Raw genomic sequence first — 23,152 nt, forward strand, 5'->3', positions numbered from 1 at the left:
GTCTGCGCGTCAACCGTTGTTTGTTGCAGAAATTACAGAGCTTGGCCTACTGGCAATAAAGTTGTACACATCGACCATGATACACACTGATCATTACCCAGGCCCATTACATGTCATTCATGTTCGAATTGGAAAGACAAAGTCAGATTTAAATTACATAATTTTCAGAACAAATTTTTAACTGAAGTCGGTGCATCTGGAACATAGGAGTTTTGAATCAATTTTCTTTTTTTAAAGAAAACCAAGGCATCAATACCACAGAATCTCAGTATAAAGCATTTTACCGCCTTAAAATTTCATGAATGAGATCCGATAAGCATGACACAGCCGGGTTAGTTAAAATCTATGACAGCCGCCGCCCGTGCGCATAGTATACACCAACAAAATGGCCGCGCCCATGGACCTCAACTTGCCGCTGTGTGAAAGAACGGCACTCCTTCAAAAGCTGAAAATGGCACAACAATGTTATTACGTTTAATTGCATATTTATATCTTAGAAATATTTTCAACAAACTGTCATAACTTTTTTTCCCGCATTTAATGTGTTGCTGAAGCTTCATAATTTACATATATTTCGGATAAATGATATTTCGGAAATATTCTTGTATTGGTACTTGTATTGGTCTTGTAGAATCTTCTTGAGTTCTGGTAGTCGTCTTCTACATCAATTAATGTATTCTACCTGTTTAATTTTACACTTCAGGTGCTAAATGATTATAAACGATAGAGTCAATAATGATTGTTGATTAATAAATGTTAGTGGTATTCCTTTCAAGTAATCCGTGTTAAGACCAGGAATGTGGAATTCTCAATATTTTTTACTTGTCCATGGACAAATGAGACTTAAAAATCCACTTGCCCGTAGTCAAAATTCACTTATGATCCGGATTTTTAACTTTGAAAGCATTTGGACAATGATCAGTAGCTAGCAACAAAAGCAAACATATTTCAGAGCATTGCTGTAATTGTGACAAACAATAAGCTATCAACACTTTTGCCTATTTACAAGACTGAAGTCGCATCCGCGAGGCTGGGAAACATGCAGATACAGCATAACAAAATGCCATGCCCTAAATGTTGCTCGTGCAAGCGAGCTGAATTCAGAAAATCAAGACTCTTGAAACGTTCTGTCGCGTTTTGAATCGTACTCATGATTTCTTAAACTGTCCTTTTGACTTTCTTTTTTGATTGACTGTTGACTCTAATTTTTTGTCAGCGGCCGAAGTTTTAGTTACAACAAATTTGTCCAAAAATTTGCGAGAATTGTTCATGTTTCCAGTTTCTATTGGACCAGTTACCATGTGCAAATTCATGCGAGACCGAGACCAAGAGCCAATCAGAACGCAGAATATGATGCTAAATTTAGAAGCAAGTGTATGATTTTTCCTAAACTGCAGCAATCTAGAGGCCCCCGGCGGGTTTAACATTAATTATTTTATCACCTCTTCTAACTTTAAGCAACAGCGTTTCTAAGTTATTCCTTTTTCCCAATTCATACCTGAAATTGTATGCTTGTCTGTTCAGAAAGGGAATGAAAAAATGCACTAGTCCGCCGTCAAAAAATTACAAGTCAGATATAGAACTTCCACATACACTTTTTTGCAGTACTGTCATGATTTTAATGGTTTAAATTATTCAGACAACAGCAGTTCAGCTAAAAAAAATTAGCTTCAGAGATGTTAAATTTGCTGTTACACATCTCTGAGCTGAAATGAACCTTAACAAAAATTGTGCCAGGAAGCTGTCATGCTATGAATTCATCAATTCAAATACCACAGACTCGACCATTTAATATATTCTTTATCAATTTTTCTTTTGGTCTGGCACAAAATTAACCATTAAACACAATTTTCTCAAGTTATACACATAAATTGCAAATGGGTACCCGTGTTTGCAATATTTTGCCCACCGTTTCAATTGTCACATGATCAAGGTACTCAACAAATGAATGGTTTATAATCATTACTTATGGATTTTTTGTGAATCTAAACTTTCTAAGGTATGTTTTTATGAACTTTAGTGAAGATGCTTATATTAATAACATACATGTCAAGTTTCCCGGATTCAGACCCACTTTCCCGTATGTACGGAAAACTTAAATATCTCCCGGAAAATCATTTTTCCATAAAAGCATATACCTTTAGTATGCCAGCTCTACGCTTTCATGAATCGTTACACACTGTGGCTGACGTACTTTATCACGCTCTCGATAAAAGTTTAACAAGGTCACGCTCTGATGACATACTGCAAACAGGTGTGTGTATGGGCTTTTTTATGCTCGACTGTTCAAAGAATAGGGGAGCTATCCTACTCGCCCCGGCATCGGTGTAAGCGTTAGCGTCTCACAAATGTTAAAGTTTGCATACCACCCCAAATATTTTCAAAGTCCATTGAGATATTGCTTTCATATTTTGCATACTTGTTTACCATCATGACCTCAGTCTGTAAACAGGAGCAGACAACTCTATCAAGTATTTTGACTGAATTATGGCCCCTTTTTGACTTAGAATATGCTTATTTTAATGTTAAAGTTTGCGTACCACCGCAAATATTTTCAAAGTCCATTGAGATATTACTTTCATATTTTGCAACTTGTTTACCATCATGACACCAGTCTGTAAACAGGAGCAGACAACTCTGTCAAGCATTTTGACTGAATTATGGCCCCTTTTTGACTTAGAATATGCTTATATTTGTAATGTTAAAGTTTTACTCATAGCTTATATTATACTATCAAGCACTGAGAATAGTGGAGTGTGCTGTCAACTGACAGCTCTTGTTAGAATCTGTTAATTGGCAAGTGATAAGTTTACATTAATATGATAAAGACAGGAGCTTATTTATGGATGATTTAGGTGGGAAAAGATATTTAGGGATACATTTGAATAGATAAAAGAGCCGACCTTTATTGGTGTGATGGCAATCTTTACCACTGATACAACTATGAAATAGGTTCAAAAAAATTTTAACAGTTACATGATTTTGTATTTTCTGTTTATTTTTATTGAGTAAAAAATACTTTTTAACCCTTAGCCTGCTAAATTTCTAAAATGGACTGGTCCATCATTCAATTTGGGCAATACCGTTTATTATTCGAAGGGGTGTTCACTAAAAATTTACTGACTGAATAGCGAACAGTGAAGACCATGATCAGCCTGCAGGGATGTGCAGACTGACCTTTGTCTGCACTGGTCGCAAAGGCAGAATCACTTGCCGCCAGCAGGCTAAAGGTTAATACTATATAAATTTAAAATGGTGAAATAGATTTATTGCCAATCTATTTTAGCTACTGCTCATGTGCTAAAATTCTAGGAATGTCAAAAAACCTGCAGATTGTTCACTGGATACTGTATATTAAATAAAAGTGTTTAAAATAAATTTCACCAATTCCTCTGCTTATTAAATGATAATAATTAAATGAATTGAAATCAATACTTTAAACAAAAAAATGTTTTAAAATGCAAGTTACAACCGCTCAAACCATTGCCCAAATAAGTTGATCAAGTCAGAAAGGAAAATGATTTAGATCTAATCTGTTTTACAGTTATATATTCGACCAAAAATTTCCTAAAAAATGCTGGTCGATAAAACCTCCTGGATTTTCAACTGAAATCTCCTGGAAAATTGTCCAGGGAACTTGACATGTATGTAATAATTCAACTGATTGAAAAATATAAAAAATGTTGATCATGTATATATTCAAAAATTACCATGTGCTACGAACTTCGCATGATGTCATCAGTTTCTCAGGAGAGTCATTGGGCAGATATTGTCACTTGACACACGTGTTAGGTAAACAAATGCGGTTATGCCATAACTTAATGGATGCAGACATCTCTCAAAAAAATGAAAATAATGTCAGTTAACTTATGGTAGCCGGATCCAACAGCAGTTCATCACAGATGCCTTGCAAGTTTATTTGAACACTGTAAAATCATTTAATTTTGTGGGCATGAAATTTCGTGGTTTTGGTCAAAACAGAATTTCGTGGGGATATGAATTGTGGATTTCAACTTTTGAAGATAAAATGAATGGGAATTTTTCTTGTTCGTTGGGATTAAATTTCATGGATTGACTCAGCCACGAAATCCACGAAAATTAGTCCCCCACGAATATTAATGATTTCACAGTACAAGTTATGAAAGAAGTATTTGATAAGTAGAACCAAGAAGTTGGTAATAGACTGGAACTATAGGACTCATCTAAATCAGAATAACTACAAAGGCATAACCTTTAAAATTGAATCATCTTGGTCTAAAGTAAGTTTTTTTTCTGTTGAAAATAACTTGTCATGAAACTTCTGAAATTTTTTTTCTTTTCTGTTCAATGCTTCCTAGGTCATTCATTTTGGAGGGTTCCACAATATTAAATAATGAACACAAAATAAACATTTCTGTAATTAGTCCAAAACACTTAACTTATTATTATGTTTTACTAATGTGAAAAAAATGCAACATTCAGTTTTTACATGTGAATTTTGTCACTGTATTTGTATATATATTGTAAAGCTTTTCTGATCATATTTGCAGTGGGATATGAAGTAGTGGCAATAAACAACCAGGTCAATGAATTGTTAGTGCCAAAGAAGAAAAAGAAGTCAGATGAAAAGGTAAGTTACTTTTCAGCATTGTTGTAATTACTAGAATACTAAATTATACCCAAAAACATAAAAAATGGTACTAGTAACGTCCTCGCTTGGTGCTCAGCATTAAGTGGATATTGATAGGACTGGTCAGCCCGGTGTCGGTATAATATGACTGGGTGGGGTATCATGCCACGTGTCTACGGCGTGATATTCCAGTGAGGCAGCACTATAAAGTTGGCCATTGTGCTCACTGCTACAAGTACACACAGTCGTTTATATGACTGAAAAATTGTTGAAAAAGACGTTAAACCAGAACACACACACACACTAAATTATACACTTCCACAGTGATATAATTGTAGTCAGTTGAGATTTAAGTGCAGTGTAGTCTGGTTAGCTCAATAGATAGGACACACAACTTCAAGGGGTTTTGATTTCTGATTCCTGGATGAGGCCAGTGCAATTAAAGGCATTTTTTTTCTAATATTTCCAATGTCGTTGGTCCTCTACCTCTGAATTATGTGGGGAAGTTGACATTTATTTGTGGAGGACAGGTATGGAATCGGGTGCATTGATTAGGTTAACAAAGATCACTACTTTACAGTACTGAAAGGGTGTTGAAAAACTTATGTTAATTCTTTATCAAATAGTGAAGTATTTCAAAATGCATGCAGAAAAAAATGTATTTAAATTTTGTGTTCTGTCCAAATTATTGATGTGTTTTTCAGGTTAAGCCTCCAAAAGACGTGAAACCAAGTGAAGAGGAAATAAGAACAGTCCTAGGGGTAAGTAAATTTGCCATAGGTGTTAGTGAATATATCATAGGTATAAGTAAATTTGCCATAAGTATATTAAGTCATAGGCAAAATTAGATATGTTGACAGTGTAAGTAACTCTATAATACATGTAAATTAACCTGTTATGGATGTAAGTAAATCTATGACAGGTGTAAGAATATCTGCCATAGTTGTAAGGACTTGTTTCATTAATGTAAATAACCTTTCCATAGTTGTATTAAAGACTTAAAAGTAAATTTGTCATGTTAAAAATATGTTAATCTGTCATAGGTGGAAGTAAATTTCCAGTAGATATAAGTAAATTTGTCATAGGTGTAAGGAAATCTGCCTTAGGTGCAAGTAAATGTGACATTTTAAGTTAGGCTTTACCAACCTAGTCAGGATAATTATTCTATGCAGAGTAACCAGTAAGCTCCAGGAAACCAGAGGATCCCTGCATTATATCTGTTTGAACATCAGTCTATTTACAACATACAAGAACACCAGCACCCATCTACCTTCTGGCTTTAACCATTAAATTCAGCTAATATTGACCACCCTGTCTTTGAACTTGCTAGCCCAATCAATTTCAAAAACAAAAACATTACTTTTTTTCAGTTAAGTCTGCTTCTAATTTCTTTGTCACATGTGTGATTTGATCTGGGGTTTTTTTATGGCCAGGCTTGAAATTAATTTAATATAAACTTTCTGTAGCAATCAGTATTCCTCTGTAATATGTATTTTTTCTAGTATCATGAAAACATCGGGATTTAACCTTGCCATTTATTATATGTATAGTAGAGCTTTTGTAATAACCCCTTTGTTGGTGTTAGCATCACAAAAGATTAAAGTTTTGAATGTAAGCAGTTTTTCTCAGAAACTACAAGGCTAAATGCTTTCAAACTTCACACATGTCTTCAGCATCATGAGATTACCTCCAAGGACAAGTAACATAACTCTAGATTTTATTTTGTTTAAAGTATTCCCCCTTTTAAGTTAGAATTTCAGGTTAAAGTTTTACATATAAGCAGATTTCTCAAGCCAAATGCTTTTAAGCTTAATACATGTCTTTGGTATCATAAGATAACATTGTCATTCATTTTATTATGATTATGCCCCTTTTAAACAGAAATTTTGTGACCGTTTTGCATGTAAATCTGTTTCTTTTGAATTACATGACAAATTTTTTTTTTGATTTTCCACACATCTTTAACATCATAAATTGACCTCATGGTGCAAGTTACATAACTCTAGTTCTTGTTTTATCAAAATTATGCCCCTTTTTATCATAGAAATGTTTGTATGTAAGCATATTTTCAGGAATTACTTGACCAAATGTTTTCAGATTCTCCCCATGTCTTTGGCATCACAGGATGACCTCCCTTGGCAAGTTTCATAACTCTGGCTTACATTTTAGCAAAAGTATGCTCCTTTTTCAACTTAGAAAATGTTGCTAAAGCTTTTGTATGTAAGTTAGTATTAGGTGGAGGGCTTCAAACAGTTCAGTGCGCTGTCATTAGACAGCTCTCGATGTTCTGTAGTATTTATTAGTAATTCATATTGAATAAATTTCTTAAATTTTCAGCCATCAAAGAAACCATTCAAAGTTCTCACCAGAATCTCAACAGTACATTCGGATGTGACACAGGCTCATTTTCTGGTAAGTACTTTTATATATTTTGAAATTTAACTTATATCAGTTATATATCAGATATATCAGTTTTGATGTTTTAAGATGGAAAGGCAAAAATTTGTTTTAATGGTACATCTGTCTGCTAGGCCTTCTTAAATTAAACAGTTTTACACAATTGGCTTAAAATTAGAGTATTCTGTATAAACATTTACATAATTGGTAAAAAATGGCAGCCATTTTGTCTCCATAACTACATAAAACAAAAATGAAGATTTAGTATATTTTAGGTATCTATTTTTGAATTATCTGCAAAATAATATCTGCTTTTTCCATCTATAATGAAAAATGTTGTTCATTACATCTTAATTTTAGGAAACTGTAGAAATTAAAACATTTAAAAGGATATTTTGCTAAATACATAATTCAACAGTGTATAATTGATGTGTCTTGAAACAATAAAATGGCTTCCTCATTGATAAAACACCTTCTTCAACTTCAAACTGCAATGTTTTATTCAAGAGCGGACAAATTTTAAGAATTATGTTATGAATGGCTGAAGGATGGCTTTCATATTAAATCAACTTTATGTCAGGCATTCCTTCCATTTTAAATTTCTATGTTTAATGAAAAGTAATGTCATCTGACCTCTCAGCAGTGATGTCACAGGTCACAGGTCAGTGGTCATGTGACTGTATTGGCAGTGTCACAGGTCAAGTGACTGTCTGCAGGCAGTGTCATAGCTCATGTGATTGTTTACTGCCAGTGTCGTAGGTCATATGTCTGCTTTCTGGCTTTGTCAAAGGTCATGTGACTGTTTTCTGGCATTGTCAAAGGTCATGTGACTGTTTTCTAGTATTGTCAAAGGTCATGTGGCTGTTTACTGGCATTGTCAAAGGTCATATGGCTGTTTACTGGCATTGTCAAAGGTCATGTGGCTGTTTATTGGCATTGTCAAAGGTCATGTGACTGTTGACTGGCAGTGTCATAGGTCATGTGACTGTTTGCTGTTGGTGTGAAAGGTCATGTGTCTGTTTACTGGCATTGCTATAGGTCATGTGACTGCTTGCTGTTGGCAGCACTGATTGTGCTGTAACTTTTCTTTGGTGTAAGATCAAGCGCTGCACATTAAAAATAAATTTTTCCTCAAGAACTTCATAAGATATTGGTCACTATTACATTGTTTAATTTGTATTTTAGAATACTGAAGAAGCGCAGTGTTATGACATAATTGCAGTTCAACCTTTATGCGAGAAAACATTTGCTGTAAGTAATTGACTTTTAATGACACATTTTTAATTAATTAAATTTACAAGTGACTAGTCACCAGATTTGTAATTTTTAAAAATTTTGTTGGTACACTGAAAGAAGTAACAGCCTATTTTTATTGTATGTATACTCTGAAATCATTTAATTTTAATATATTTGGAAAAGCATTTCATGGCTTTGGCTAAAAGGCATTTTAGTTGGTATGTAAATTCCAGGATTGCATATCGTAAAAATGAAATAAATGGAAGTTTTACACTTTTGTATATATTTGATTTCATATTAGGGATGGCAACGAATATTCGATTATTGTTTCACTATTCGAATATTCAGGAAAAGATAGGGATGGGAACGAATACTGAAATCAGTATTCGAATATTCGGTTTGCCATATTCGAATATATTCGAATATTCGGCATGTTTGGAATCATCGTACATAATAAAGCCTAAAAATGTTTGTTTCGGGTAACCCGACCCTACCTAGTTAGACCCGCCGACCCTAGTGTTTTATTTCCGACACTGTGAGTATAATCATGACCATATTTAACAAATTCAGATTTTTAGAAAAAATATTCAAAACGATTAAAATTTAGACTATTGCAACTTTATCTAAAAATAGCAGGTCGTCCAGTTTAAGCACGTGTCGCGCTGTTGTATTTCCGCCGTCATTTTGAAAATTTTCAATCGGCGTGTAAAAAGCCGACAAACTTAACGAAGGCAATCTTAAACCTCCTTCAACATGATCATATATTATTTCTTGATTTTATTATAAACTACTTCAGAATTTATTTCAAATACGGCTGATTGCCCGGGCGCTTTGGATGAGACGGTATGAAATGTTATACAAAATTTTGCAAACAGGTTGCCAATATCTACAAAGTTGGTATTGTTTTCAAAAAAAATCTAAAAATTTGTTACATTAAACAGGCGCCAATAAAAATGAACAAAAGATAAAAAGATATCACATTTACGCCTGGTGCAAACTGTTAATCCGTAATGATGACCCCTGTCAATTATGCTTTGCAATTTTCTTGTTAATTGGACCATTTTTTGACATGCATCACATTTACACCTGTTGCAAACTGTTAATCCGTAACGGTAGCCCCTGTCAATTATGCATTGCATTTTTCTTGTTAATTGGACATCTTTTGATATACGATAACAAACACGACAGAACAAATGGTTTTATTCTGAAAAATTAGCATGCTTATATTGCCCTAAATAAACTATACTTAGTATACACTGATTTATGAACCATTTGACCTAGAACCTTCAAACTTCATAGGGTTGTAGGGCTGCAGGAGTAGACGACCCGTATTGTTTTTGGGGTCACTCCGTCAAAGGTCAAGGTCACAGGGGCCTGAACATTGAAAACCATTTCCGATCAATAACTAGTGAACCACTTGACCCAGAATGTTGAAACTTCATAGGATGATTGGTCATGAAGAGTAGATGACCCCTATTGTTTTTGGGGTCACTCCGTCAAAGGTCAAGGTCACAGGGGCCTGGACGTTGAAACTTTATAGGATGATTGGTCATGAAGAGTAGATGACCCTATTGATTTTGGGGTCACTCTGTCAAAGGTCAAGGTCACAGGAGCCTGAACATTGAAAACCATTTCCGATCAATAACTAGTGAACCACTTGACCCAGAATGTTGAAACTTCATAGGATGATTGGTCATGAAGAGTAGATGACCCCTATTGATTTTGGGGTCACTCTGTCAAAGGTCAAGGTCACAGGGGCCTGAACATTGAAAACCATTTCCGATCAATAACTAGTGAAACACTTGACCCAGAATGTTGAAACTTCATAGGGTGATTGTACATGCAAAGTAGATGACCCCTATTGATTTTGGGGTCATTCCATTAAAGGTCAAGGTCACAGGGGCCTGAACATTGAAAACCATTTCCGATCAATAACTTGAGTACCACTTGACCCAGAATGTTGAAACTTCATAGGATGATTGTACACGCACAGTAGATGACCCCTATTGATTTTGGGGTCACTCTGTTAAATGTCAAGGTCACAGGGGCCTGAACATTGAAAATCATTTCCGGTCAGTAACTTGAGAATCACTTGACCCAGAATGTTGAAACTTAATAGGATGATTGGTCACGCAGAGTAGATGACCCCTAACAATTTTGGGGTCACTCCGTTAAAGGTCAAGGTCACAGGGGCCTGAACATGGAAAACTGTTTCCAATCAATAACTTGAGTACCTCTCGACCCAGAATGTTGAAACTTCATAGGATGATTGTTCATGCATAGTAAATGACCCCTATCGATTTTGGGGTCACTCTGTTAAAGGTCAAGGTCTCAGGAGCCTGAACATGGAAAACAATTTCCGATCAATAACTTGAGAACCACTTGACCCAGAATGTTGAAACTTCATAGGATGATTGAACATGCAGAGTAGATGACCCCTATTGATTTTGGAATCAGTCTATTAAAGGTCAAGGTCACAGGGGCCTGGTCATGTAAAATCATTTCTGGAAAATAACTTGAGAACCACTTGACCTAGAATGTTGAAACTTAATAGGGTGATTGGACATGCAGAGTAGATGACCCCTATTTATTTTGAGGTCACTTGATCAAAGATCAAGGTCACAGGAGCTTGAACAGTGACTTGAGAACCATTAGGCCAAGAGTGTTGAAATTTAGCGGGATGACTGGACATGCCAAGTAGATGATTCCTATTGCAGCCAACCATCGGTGTCTCTTTGACTTTCGCTCCTGACCCCTATAGACTTCTTGCCTATAGGACTTTGCACTGGGGGAGACATGCGCTTTTTTACAAAAGCAATTTCTAGTCGAATTTGATTTTCATATTCGAATATTTGGCTGATTTTCAAATATTCTAATATCCGAATATTCATTCCCATCCCTAGAAAAAATATAAAATCATAAGAAAATAAAAGCCAAAAGAAAGAACAAATTTTTTTTTATTTAATTTGCCAAAACCCTCTTTCATTATAAATTCACATGAAAATGGCTTCAGAATCTGTCGTTGTCAGACGTGTCATTTTGTATATTAGCATGCCGAGATTGTACATGGCTATGGTGATGACAGTGTACCCTGTAGTTAATACCGCTAATTGCTTACCTTTAGAAAAATTTTATGGTCACAAATTGATTAAGTCCGTTACAACTCACCTTGTTTTTGGTAGGTGCGAACCACCTGTAATTAAAAATGATCAGACATCACTTGAACTAATTACTCAGATTTAAATCAAAGTCGAGTGTATTTGAGTAAAGAAAAATGCAGAAAAGTGGAGAAAACAAGTCAAATGGGATGCATATAATTTTTGTTTTACGTAAATCAGATTGTCTGATTGAAATGACGAATAAATGCATTTTGTATGGTTAACTTTTTTTTTTCAATACGCAGTTTTCAAAGTTAAACCAAATATTTTTAGCTCACCTGTCACAAAGTGACAAGGTGAGCTTTTGTGATCGCGCAGTGTCCGTCGTCCGTCGTCCATCCGTGCGTCCGTCCGTGCGTCCGTGCGTCCGTAAACTTTTTGCTTGTGACCACTCTAGAGGTCACATTTTTCATGGGATCTTTATGAAAATTGGTCAGAATGTTCATCTTGATGATATCTAGGTCAAGTTCGAAACTGGGTCACGTGCCTTCAAAAACTAGGTCAGTAGGTCTAAAAATAGAAAAACCTTGTGACCACTCTAGAGGTCACATTTTTCATGTGATCTTCATGAAAGTTGGTCAGAATGTTCATCTTGATGATGTCTAGACCAAGTTTGAAACTGGGTCACGTGCAGTCAAAAACTAGGTCAGTAGGTCTAAAAATAGAAAAACCTTGTGACCACTCTAGAGGTCACATTTTTCATGGGATCTTCATGAAAGTTGGTCAGAATGTTCATCTTGATGATATCTAGGTCAAGTTCGAAACTGGGTCACGTGCGTTCAAAAACTAGGTAAGTAGGTCTAAAAATAGAAAAACCTTGTGACCACTCTAGAGGTCACATTTTTCATGGGATCTTCATGAAAGTTGGTCAGAATGTTCATCTTGATGATATCTAGGTGAAGTTCGAAACTGGGTCATGTGCGGTCAAAAACTAGGTCAGTAGGTCTAAAAATAGAAAAACCTTGTGACCACTCTAGAGGTCACATTTTTCATGGGATCTTCATGAAAGTTGGTGAGAATGTTCATCTTGATGATATCTAGGTCAAGTTCGAAACTGGGTCACGTGGAGTCAAAAACTAGGTCAGTAGGTCTAAAAATAGAAAAACCTTGTGACCACTCTAGAGGTCACATTTTTCATGGGATCTTTATGAAAGTTGGTCAGAATGTTCATCTTGATGATATCTAGGTCAAATTTGAAACTGGGTCACGTGCCTTCAAAAACTAGGTCAGTAGGTCTAAAAATAGAAAAACCTTGTGACCACTTTAGAGGTCACATTTTTCATGGGATCTTCATGAAAGTTGGTCAGAATGTTCATCTTGATGATATCTAGGTCAAGTTCGAAACTGGGTCACGTGCAGTCAAAAACTAGGTCAGTAGGTCTAAAAATAGAAAAACCTTGTGACCACTCTAGAGGTCACATTTTTCATGGGATCTTCATGAAAGTTGGTCAGAATGTTCATCTTGATGATATCTAGGTGAAGTTCGAAACTGGGTCACGTGCGGTCAAAAACTAGGTCAGTAGGTCTAAAAATAGAAAAACCTTGTGACCACTCTAGAGGTCACATTTTTCATGGGATCTTCATGAAAGTTGGTCAGAATGTTCATCCTGATGATATCTAGGTCAACTTCGAAACTGGGTTACGTGCGGTCAAAAACTAGGTCAGTAGGTCTAAAAATAGAAAAACCTTGTGACCACTCTAGAGGTCACATTTTTCATGGGATCTTTATGAAAGTTGGTCAGAATGTTCATCTTGATGATATCTAGGTCGAGTTCGAAACTTGGTCACGTGCCTTCAAAAACTAGGTCAGTAGGTCTAAAAATAGAAAAACCTTGTGACCACTCTAGAGGTCACATTTTTCATGGGATCTTCATGAAAGTTGGTCAGAATGTTCATCTTGATGATATCTAGGTCAAGTTCGAAACTGGGTCACGTGCCTTCAAAAACTAGGTCAGTAGGTCTAAAAATAGAAAAACCTTGTGACCACTCTAGAGGTCACATTTTTCATGGGATCTTTATGAAAGTTGGTCAGAATGTTCATCTTGATGATATCTAGGTCAAGTTCGAAACTGGGTCACGTGCCTTCAAAAACTAGGTCAGTAGGTCTAAAAATAGAAAAACCTTGTGACCACTCTAGAGGTCACATTTTTCATGGGATCTTCATGAAAGTTGGTCAAAAACGATGTCATACTCAAAACTGGGTCATGTGGGAAGAGGTGAGCGATTCAGGACCATCATGGTCCTCTTGTTTCTTTATATTACCCATATTAGACTCCCCCACCCTCTCAAAATCTGCCGTTTTGAAGTATTTCACGCAATCATCTGATAAGAAGTCAGTTACGTGTAATATGTGTGGAGAAACCTCACTTACGCGAGGGCTACATCCCTGTAAGAAATAAATAAATCCTATATAAATTATATGTATATGAAGGCAAATAACGAATATTTTATACTGCAAAAGATGAACAAGCTATGAGAACGATTTTTCAGTTTTAATTCGTCAATGTCTGAATTACTTCCGGTGTAAATGAAAGTAGAATTAATGCATGTCGCTGATAAAAGTGGCAGGGGCCAGTTATGTATTTGGCCCGTGTACATTTTTAGCTCACCTGTCACATAGTGACAAGGTGAGCTTTTGTAATCACCCTTCGTCCGTCGTCCATCGTCAGCCCGTGCGTCCGTTCATCTGTCAACAATTTCTTGTCTGCACGATAGTGGTTTCATTTATGATTTTATTTTAACCAAACTTGCACACAACTTCTATCACCATAAGATCTCTGTTCCTTTCTTGAACTGGCCAGATCCCTTTATGGGTTCCAGAGTTGTGGCCCCTGAAAGGGCCAGAATTAGCTATTTTGACCTTGTCTGCACAATAGCAGCTTTATTTATGATTTGATTTTTACCAAACTTGCACAAAACTTGTATCACCATAAGATCTTGGTTCCTTTCTTGAACTGGCTAGATTCTTTTATGGGTTCCAGAGTGATGGCCCCTGAAAGGGCCAGAATTAGCTATTTTGACCTTGTCTGCACAATAGCAGCTTCATTTATGATTTGAATTTAATCAAACTTGCACAAAACTTGTGTCACCATAAGATCTCGGTTCCTTTCTTGAACCGGCCAGATCCCATAATGGGTTCTAGAGTTATGGCCCCTGAAAGAGCCAAAATTAGCTATTTTGACCTTGTCTGCACAATAGCAGCTTCATTTATGATTTGATTTTAACCAAACTTGCACACAACTTGTATCACCACAAGATCTTGGTTCCTTTCTTGAATTGGCCAGATTCCATCATGGGTTCCCAGAGTTATGGCCCCTTAAAGGTCCAAAACTTGTTATTTTGGCTTTTGCAGCCATATAGAGACTTCATTTATGGTTTGAACGATACATTTCATTATTGTCATTAGTTGGACTGAGGCAATCAGGGTAGATAGCTTTGGACTGATTTTATGTCAAATTACCTCCCTTTGTTTCAAATTAAAATGGGTGTATCTCAGTAACCAATGAAGATACTGATTTGTAAAGTCATTTGTGCCATCAGATGGACTCGGACAATCAGGGTAGATAACTTTTGACTGAATTTATGATAAATTACCTCCCTTTATTTTATTTAAATGAATATAACTCAGCAGCATCTGATGAGATAGGAGAGATTGTGTTTGTATACAAATTCGTTGTATATTCTATTTTTAGAACTGATAAAACAAAGATCGGGTGGTCAGACGCCGAGCGTTCCTGTTTTTCTGTTAACAGTGATGTTTTTCTAACGGCTTAAACTTTCTTAAAACACAAATGATATCAATAATTTTTTGATCAATGGAAAGAATATAAAACAAGCAATTTATTGATAACTTTTAAATATTATTTTGATATAAAATGGATTAATTATGAACGCTTAACTTACAGTGTTTTTTTCTAAAAGTTTGGAACATTGCTACGCCGCTATTAAAATCAAATGTCATTTAAAATGGTTATTCATTTTCAAAAAATATTTGAATAAGAAAATATGAAAATCGTAAGCATTTCAAAACTTTTTAAATTTTAAAAATCCATATATGAACGAAAAAGTTATTTAAAATTGAAAATTCTGATCCATACACAAACAATGTAAAAACATTTTGTTTTGCCCACCGCCAGATAAACAGGTGTTGATGCGTGACGTCAGGGCGATCTCTCCTATTGGTTTTAAATGTTATTCAAGTTTTCCATGGTAGGGAATAGTCATGTTAGTACAAAAATGCAGCATTTGAGCCTAGGACCCTCAAACTTGGTATGGAAATTGGCCCTGACTAGGTCAAAAGGGACTGTTAAAAGAAAATGTTTATCCTGATGATATTTAATGTGTATGCCTATGTGCTCTATGTCAAAACTTGATCATATCATTTTGAGCAATGGTACTCAGGTGAGCGATACAGGGTCATCATGGCCCTCTTGTTTAAAGAAAGTAGACTATATTTTTTTCGCACTGGTATCAGCGCAGATTGGTGGAATTTTCAAATCTACTGTCCCTTACCCCCTTAGGGTATGATATTAGTTGATTTTTGATCAATTGATGACCGAATATTCGAATATTCGTTCAGAAGGTTGACCTAGTATTCGAATCCAAAAATGCTATTCGTTGCCATCCCTATTTCATATCCAGTGTAATTGATCTTTATAATTCATGAAAATGGTCATTGCTGAAAAAAACCCATAGGGATTTCATAGTACAGTGAAGCGCCTCTCACTCCTCAGGACGGACTCGAGCAATTCATAGTCTGCGGCCATTTTCATAACATTTTCTGCGTTTGCATCTCTCAGAACTCTGAATAACCCGAGCATTTTTCTCATCTCTTGACTTAGAGGGATGGGTGTGTTATTTTGCTTGGTTGCATTCTATGCTTCCAAAGGATTTGGGCTTATAGATTTTGCAACAGCAATTTTTAAGTGCCATGTGGTGGCCATAAAAAGTTTCCCCTTATTTTGATAAAGTGTTGTTATATTTTCCTTTGGGATCATGGAGTCCATTCAATATAGATATATTAGAATTATGCATAAGCCAGTGCTAGGATGTGTGATGGTTGTTGCACTTTTCCATTACCTCTCATGAACAGACTCAATCAAACCGAGTCTGCTATTATTTTGCTTGGTTGCATTCTATGCTTCCAAAGGGTCTTCTTAATAATTGAGCCATGCCATGAGAAAACCAACATAGTGGGTTTGCGACCAGCATGGATCCAGACCAGCCTGCACATCCGTGCAGTCTGGTCAGGATCCATGCTGTTTGCTAACAGTTTCTCCAATTCCAATAGGCTTTAAAAGCGAACAGCATGGATCCTGACCAGACTGCGCGGATGCTGGTATGTTGGTTTTCTCATGGCGTGGCTCATATTGGTTTTATTACTAACCTTTAAAATCATTTTGTTAAGTCCTATATAAATGTTCATGATTTCCAAGTGTTTGATTTATATTCTAGCAAGCCTGCAAAGACCTGAATGTGGATATAATTACAATAGATGTAACAGAGAAATTTGTTATGAAGATCAAGCGACCTACACTTTCTCTTGTAAGTAAAGTAGCAGGATTAGTATGTATACCTTAATTGGAACACCTAAAAAATATACATGCGTCTCTTTTTGACATTCTGTAGATATGTTTAAAATTTAAAAATGGTCAGTGAAGATTATTCATTGAGCACTATTAAGGGAGATATGCTCACTGAGTAGTGTTGAAACAAATGAAAGGTTTCAGCTTGGAGTCTTAGGGGCGAGTGTTCAGTTGGTTTGGAACACTTGTCCATCTCTGATGTGGGTTCAAAACCAGCTGGTTGTTTTTCTGGACGAAACAGCAATGTGTTTTCTCACATGCTAAATCGCAAATTTGAGATGAAAAATTTTATTAGAGCTATTTTCAATACAGAATAAATTACCTAACAGTGAATGAATACAAGGAATCTCATACACACCCTGTATGTAGAGTCCCTCAGACTGACAGGAATTTTAAATTTACTAAGCTAAAATACTTCTAAATAAATTTTGCAGGAACTTAACCATTTGAGCCGTGCCATGAGAAAACCAACATAGTGGCTTTGCGACCAGCATGGATCCAGACCAGCCTGCGCATCCGCGCAGTCTGGTCAGGATCCATGCTGTTCGCTATTAATACCTATTGCAATTAGAGAAACTGTTAGCGAACAGCATGGATCCTGACCAGATGCGCAGGCTGGTCTGGATCCATGCTGGTCGCAAAGCCGCTATGTTGGTTTTCCCATGGTGCGGCTCAATTTTCTTTTGAGATACCAGTAAGCAAATTAAAGATACCAAATTTTGACTGTTTTTATTTTACATATATTTCAGGCTATAGAGAGAGGAATACAGTTTGAACTGCAGTACAGTCCAGCTATCAGGGATGCTACATACAGACAATATTTCATCTCTAATGCACAAAAACTCATTTTCTGGTGTAAAGGCAAGGTAAGAGAATTATGAAAGATGGACCAGTCTATTTTAGAAATTTAGCGAAGGGTGAAGGTTAATACAGGTTACCGGTAATTTGCTCCGAAAGTTTAGAAATGGGGAGTAACAAATGTGGCTGCTTAAGATAAGTGCATGCTTAATAGAGGTGATAATTTACACAGGTTTCACTGTACATATGTATTGATATATTGAAACTGAAGAGCTGTTTTTCTTATTTCAGAATGTAATACTTACAAGTGGCTGTGAAAAGGCAAGTATCTAGAGTCGTGTTGATTGTTGTGTAACTTATTTCTTTATGGTATCATTTAAAAATCTTGCACACTGTGCATGCTTTTTTTTTGTCAGAGAAACATTAATTTTTTATTTTTTTTTTTTTGCTTTTGAATTCATTATTTCAATTTTACTTTGAAATAAACATTAAACTCCGTGAAATCATTTGATTTCATTGACATATACAGTATTTAAATTTCTGCCAAAATTTCAAATGTTTTTGTTGGTGTATGAAATTACTGATTTTAAACGATTATGAAATATTTGGGAATTAATTTTTTCAATGGCATCCTAAGTCCGCTTCACAGAAACAACCAGTCAGATTCTAAAATCCAAACTGTTTTGCACTGACTTTGATGTCAGTCTGTGACTGTAATGTTTTCAGATATGTCTCATCTTACTGTATTGAACTGTGAAAAGAAATATTATTTTGTTTCTCTTCCAGGCTATTGAAATGAGGGGACCATACGATGTCGCAAATTTGTATCCTTTTTTTTACTGTTTCAAGATTGAACAAAACAGTGAGAGCTTTGAAGCGTACTTCTTATACTGAATTTTAGTTTTAACTTCATTTTTAGCTTGACTATACGAAGTATAAGGAGAGCTATCCTACTCGCCCCAGCGTCGGCGTCTTTCTGCGTCCCCACCTTGGTTAAAGTTTTGGTGCACTTTCTCTTTTTTCAACTTATCTCTGTAATTACTTGATGAATTTGATTCAGACTTGAAATACTTATTCCTCATCATCATCCACATCATCTGACATAAGGGCCATAACTCTGGCACCAATATTTCATGAATTATCCCCCTTTTCACTTAGATTTTCAGGTTAAAGTTTTGATGCACTTTCACTCTATCTCTGTTATTTTTGAATGGATTTGATTCAAACTTAAAATAGTTGTTCAACATCGTCACCCACATCATATGACACAAGGTGCATAACTCTGGCACCATTTTTTCATGAATTATTCCCCCTTTTTACTTAGAATTTCAGGTTAAAGTTTTGGTGCACTTTCACTCTGTCTCTGTTATTACTGAATGGATCTGATTCAAACTTAAACAATTGTTCAACATCATTACCCTTATCATATGACACAAGTGCATAACTCTGGGACCAATTTTTCATGAATTATTTCCCCTTTTTACTTAGAATTTTAGGTTTAAAGTTTTGATGCACTTTCACTCTGTCTCTGTTATTACTGAATGGATTTGATTCAGACTTAAAATAGTTGTTCAACATCATCACCCACACCATATGACACAAGGTGCATAACTCTGGTCCCAATTTTTCATTAATTATTCCCCCGTTTTACTTAGAATTTTAGGTTAAAGTTTTGATGCACTTTCACTCTGTCTCTGTTATTACTGAATGGATTTGATTCAAACTTAAAATAGTTGTTCAACATCATCACCCACACTATTTGACACAAGCTGCATAACTCTGGCACCAATATTTAATGAATTATGCCCCTTTTTGCTTAGGATATACTTATATAGTGTTTTGATACATTTTATCTTTACCTCTCTTATTACTTTAAGTTGATATTTTTGACATAGACTCAGGCTATTGTGCAATATCATCATCCACAATTGGAGTCATTAAACACTCCAGTGACAGCTCTAGTTTCCTCAGATGTGCCCAGTTTCACTATCCAGCATCGAAATAGTCGAACGCGCCGTCTCCTGTGACAGCTCTTGTTAAACAGCCACCTACTGTAAACATCTAGATATATTCCCCTGTTGACTTTCTGCTTAATAATGGTTTTACTGTGGTATTATTATTATAATTATTTAAGACATCTTCATTATACTTGAAGGAAAATTGAAAAAAAGTAAAGGTTATTTGCTACTTTAGGCAATACTAATGCAACAGCAGAGAATTAGTTTGTATTATTGACTATTGTCTAGTACCTACATTATTTGAAGCTTACCATTGCTAAAAGACTGGCAGTGAGTTATTAGTCTAGGTGGGCTTCCAGGGCATCCATTGTCAATTATAAACATTTTCCTTTAAATGACTTATGTGTTCACCAAACTCGGTCAGTAGTGTTTTTTCATAAGATTTCACTCCACTCTAGGCAACTCATCTGGTACCAGTTGAGACCCTCCCAACATGATGATTATTATTATAATTACTCATCACATAGAATGCCCATATTTGTCAGTCAGGTTGTCATATCTATTTTTTTAGTTTTCTTAACCAAATGTAGAGGTTTATTGTTGAATCTGAATGAGAACCAAGCCAAGGATGCTGTCATGAAGAACTGTAGAACTGTTGTCTGTCACTCAGGTTTGTAAAATAATTCTGGAGTACTGCATTTTGACTGAACAGTAAATTTAGTGGATGTGGAAGAATATCTCCAGAAGAGGTTGACCTTGACATACTTATTATACGAAGGGACATATTATGTTATGACACCGGTGTCTGTCTGTCCCTTCGTTAACAATTTCTTGTCCGCTCTGTAACTCTTGAATCCCTTAAAGGATTTCAAAAAAACTTGACACAAATGTTCCCCACATCGAAATGACGTGCAGAGCGCATGTTTTGGATGGTTCACTTCAAGGTCACACTTAGAGGTCAAAGATCATATGACTTTGTTTGAACTGTTATGATGTCATTTCTGTTTACAGACATTAATTTCCAGTGCTTTGTTTAAATACACTACTGTAAGAAAGACTTATACAAAGAAAGTATTTGAGCCGTGCCATGAGAAAACCAACATAGTGGGTTTGCGACCAGTTCGCTTTTAAAGCCTATTGGAATTGGAGAAACTGTTAGCGAACAGCATGGATCCTGACCAGACTGCGCGGATGCGCAGGCTGGTCTGGATCCATGCTTGTTGCAAACCCACTATGTTGGTTTTCTCATGGCGTGGCACATCTTGTTTTGCTTTATTTGTTCTATAATTTGTACACTACTGTATGCAAGAAAAATATTTTACCACTGGTGGTAGATGCAGATGGGAATATCTGGCTCTTAGGGTAAATCGGCAGAGCCTCGTTAGCACAAAAAGTTACCCTTGAACCGGATATTTCCATCTGCATCTACAACCAGTAACAGATTATTATAATATGTGTAAATCAACCTTCAGTAGAAAATTTTAAGAAACTAAAAGGGAGGACTATGGTTCAACTTTTATTCTAAATCTTTTTGTTTGGGTAAAACAGGATGAATGTAGTTTATATCAAGATGTGGATGTCTTGCAGATGTAATTGCCAATGTCTTTCAGCAGTTTTATTGTTCCAAATTGATAAAGCTGCATATATATTTTTTCTCCATATTTACAGAGGGAAGAAAGGTCTACAGTAAAGGTACAGTTAAGGTGGAGAAAGCCTCCGATCTACCAAGAGAAGATTCGTGGATTGTCGACAAATGTGACGTTACGGTGAAACATAATGTAGATGACATTGTAAATGGTAAAAGTGAAAATACTAATAACCTACATACTACTGATTCATCATCATCAGATGATGATGATGATGCATCTAGTGATGTTAATGAACCAGCGGTAAAGAAAATTAAACTGGTAGGAACTTGACAAAAAAACATTGAAAATGGCAATGGACACACCAAAAGTGAAAAAAGCGTGAAGGCAGAGAGACACCTTAAATATGTATACATATACATAACAAATAAACAGCTGCTGGGTAGTTCCAAAATCCAATTACCACCGACAGACTTTTGGAATCAGTGCAAATTGCAGCAATTTATAAATGAAGGCAAAATCAGCTAGAATACAGTCAGTTATGTTGGTTATAATGGACAGTCTTTACCTAGTCTTATTTGTAGCAATTTGTAAATGAAGTGGAAAACTTATGAGGTCTGTCAAAATACAGACATTGTTTACCTTGTGTAAACTTGTCTTATTTGTTGCAATTTCTAGCGCCATGAGAAAACCAACATAGTGGCTTTGCAACCGGCATGGATTCAGACCAGCCTGCGCATCCGCTCAGTCTGGTCAGGATCCATGCTGTTCGCTTCCAAAGCCTATTGCGATTAGAGAAACTGTTAGCGAACAGCATGGATCCTGACCAGACTGCGCAGGCTGGTCTGGATCCATGCTGGTCGCAAAGCCACCATGTTGGTTTTCTCTTGGCACAGCTCAAATATTCATATTTATGATTCCTGTTGGATATTTATTTAATGACTAAAGAAATTTAACCAATTTACTATCATAATTATTATAATACACTTGTACAAGTACTATACATGTAAATCCACTTAATTAAAGCACAAAGGTATGACTTTACACTTAAGTTGAGAGAATACACTCAGGAAACACCTAGAAGGTGCAAGTCGCACCTCATTTACAGAAGTTGATCTATAGCCATTCTTCTTGTTGAAAATGAAATGTAACTAAAATGTTATTATAATCATGTACTACCAATGAAATTTGTTAAAACAGATTTTAAAAAATTATCAGATGACTTGTTTATTTGAAAACAGAACTGTTGACCATCATTATACCAGTCTGATGGCTTTCAAAACATGATGAATTGACAATCTCGTTACAGCTTGTACCTTCAGAAGTTATGGTGCACAATTTAAAATCAACAACCTGAACAGCCCTGCCATGTATTTCTACACCCTTTATCCATTTTTGTATCAATTATTTTTCTGCTCCAAAAACTAAAAAGGGTACATCGTATATTGCTTTGCTTATGTCAAGACTGGAAATGATCTAATCTACAACTGGAGAACACTTTGGGCTACAGCTGCCAAATTGATTACTAGTGGTTAGCTAATGACCATAACCATTCTTGGGTCAGTCACCGAAATAGAAACAATAGAATGCCAAGGCCCAGAGCAGCCAAAACTTTATAGAATGATTGCTGGTCTTCTGCAGATCACTGTTCTTGGTGTAAGTATCAGTGACCAAAACACTGAAAACAGTTTCTGAACTAGAGCTGCTTTTGAGAAAAGCGCAGGTCTCCCATTACTGCCTAATCACCCTAATAGTAAGTCTGTCTTTATATACTGTTTACTCACAGAAAATATACCTTTGATAGTTTTGGAGTAAGTGTTGGAGT

General features: G+C 35.8%; 1 protein-coding gene across 1 annotated transcript; it reads left to right on the forward strand.

The window, feature by feature from the left end:
- Positions 1–352: 352 nt before the first annotated feature.
- LOC123546964 (ribonuclease P protein subunit p30-like) lies at positions 353–22,541 on the forward strand. The gene is made up of 11 exons (XM_045333659.2): positions 353–464; positions 4,530–4,609; positions 5,314–5,370; positions 6,947–7,021; positions 8,192–8,257; positions 16,855–16,944; positions 17,735–17,851; positions 18,075–18,104; positions 18,570–18,607; positions 20,332–20,411; positions 21,410–22,541. Exons 1-11 carry the CDS (start codon positions 386–388, stop codon positions 21,658–21,660), a joined length of 963 nt encoding a protein of 320 aa, XP_045189594.2. The 5' UTR covers positions 353–385; the 3' UTR covers positions 21,661–22,541.
- Positions 22,542–23,152: the final 611 nt, after the last annotated feature.

Source organism: Mercenaria mercenaria, chromosome 9, assembly GCF_021730395.1.
Source record: "Mercenaria mercenaria strain notata chromosome 9, MADL_Memer_1, whole genome shotgun sequence".
Taxonomy (NCBI): domain Eukaryota; kingdom Metazoa; phylum Mollusca; class Bivalvia; order Venerida; family Veneridae; genus Mercenaria; species Mercenaria mercenaria.

Bases quoted from the DNA above. Each gene is read 5' to 3' on its own strand.
- LOC123546964 (XM_045333659.2), top strand. From the start codon at position 386: ATGGCCGCGCCCATGGACCTCAACTTGCCGCTGTGTGAAAGAACGGCA. The intron at 4,610-5,313 runs GTAAGTTACTTT...TGTGTTTTTCAG, and splicing joins AAAAGAAGTCAGATGAAAAG to GTTAAGCCTCCAAAAGACGT. The intron at 20,412-21,409 runs GTTTGTAAAATA...CCATATTTACAG, and splicing joins AACTGTTGTCTGTCACTCAG to AGGGAAGAAAGGTCTACAGT.